The sequence below is a fragment of the Camelina sativa genome, unplaced genomic scaffold (assembly GCF_000633955.1).
Source record: "Camelina sativa cultivar DH55 unplaced genomic scaffold, Cs unpScaffold02981, whole genome shotgun sequence".
Taxonomy (NCBI): Eukaryota; Viridiplantae; Streptophyta; class Magnoliopsida; order Brassicales; family Brassicaceae; genus Camelina; species Camelina sativa.
This window is the reverse complement of record NW_010924090.1, coordinates 1-940: the sequence shown is the minus strand read 5'-3', so window position 1 is coordinate 940 and position 940 is coordinate 1. Positions and strand designations below refer to the sequence as shown.

Here is a 940-nt window from a genome sequence, read left to right as displayed (position 1 = left end):
TGTCTCAAAGTTGTAGTAGAAAACATAGAAAGGGTGAGATGCATAGCGCGGCGAAAACACAAGTTCGTTTGTACCAGCCACTCCAACAAATACTAACCTGCGCTCTGCAGGTACATTCTTCCACAGAGGAGGTAATTCATAAACATGCTTGGACCATTCATGTTTTCCGGGATCTTCTAGAACCCACATCTCAAGACTTGTACTGCTTCCACTAATATAACTCTCAGTCCTACGACCTCTTCTACTAATATAACTACTACACCCCTCCGACATAAGTGAAGCCAGTTTACCGTTGTAGCTAAGCAGAACTGTTCTAGAATGCATTACTGTATCAAAAGATGTATTAATAAAGCTGAATTTCTCTGACCTAACATCAAAGCAAACTATCATGTGGTCGGAAGCTAGAAGATACAGAACACCATTGATGCATATAACATCATCACTGCTAGAAAGCCTATGGGTAATGCCACATTCAATCATTCTCCATGTCGGGTTCTCAGTTCCTAAAGTCAGAACTTGATGCTCCTTACAGATCCCTTCACCGGACCAGGTCATTGACAATACCTTGAATCGTTTCTCGATTGGATCATACCCAAAATAGCTTCTTATCGAAATCTTGTTCCTTGTCTTAGGTTTTGGTAAGGTAAAGGATTCCCCGGTGCTAGGGTTACATATCACCGACACTAACTCGGAAAATTTCCTTCCTTTTAAGATCTGTTGTCGTTTATCGCTGGTGAAAACAAGGCCATTGATAAGACTAATAATACCATAGCAGCTATACAAGGGAAACTTCATATGATGATAACTTGGGGCAACTGAAGAAGACGAGCTCTCACAAAGATTTTGAGTCTGAGGTGTCGAGAAGAAAACCAGCTCATTGTATATTTCGCAGGCGAACAAGAGCCTCGGGTGAGCAGAAGATCTTGTCAAGTACAACTCC

The 940-nt window shown here is 41.6% G+C and overlaps 1 protein-coding gene across 1 annotated transcript; it reads right to left on the bottom strand.

The window, feature by feature from the left end:
• Positions 1 to 3: 3 nt before the first annotated feature.
• LOC109131713 (F-box protein DOR-like) lies at positions 4 to 933 on the bottom strand (the record flags this gene model as incomplete). Its single annotated transcript, XM_019242889.1, has 1 exon — positions 4 to 933. A coding segment is annotated over one exon (930 nt), but the record flags the coding sequence as incomplete, so codon positions are not given.
• Positions 934 to 940: the final 7 nt, after the last annotated feature.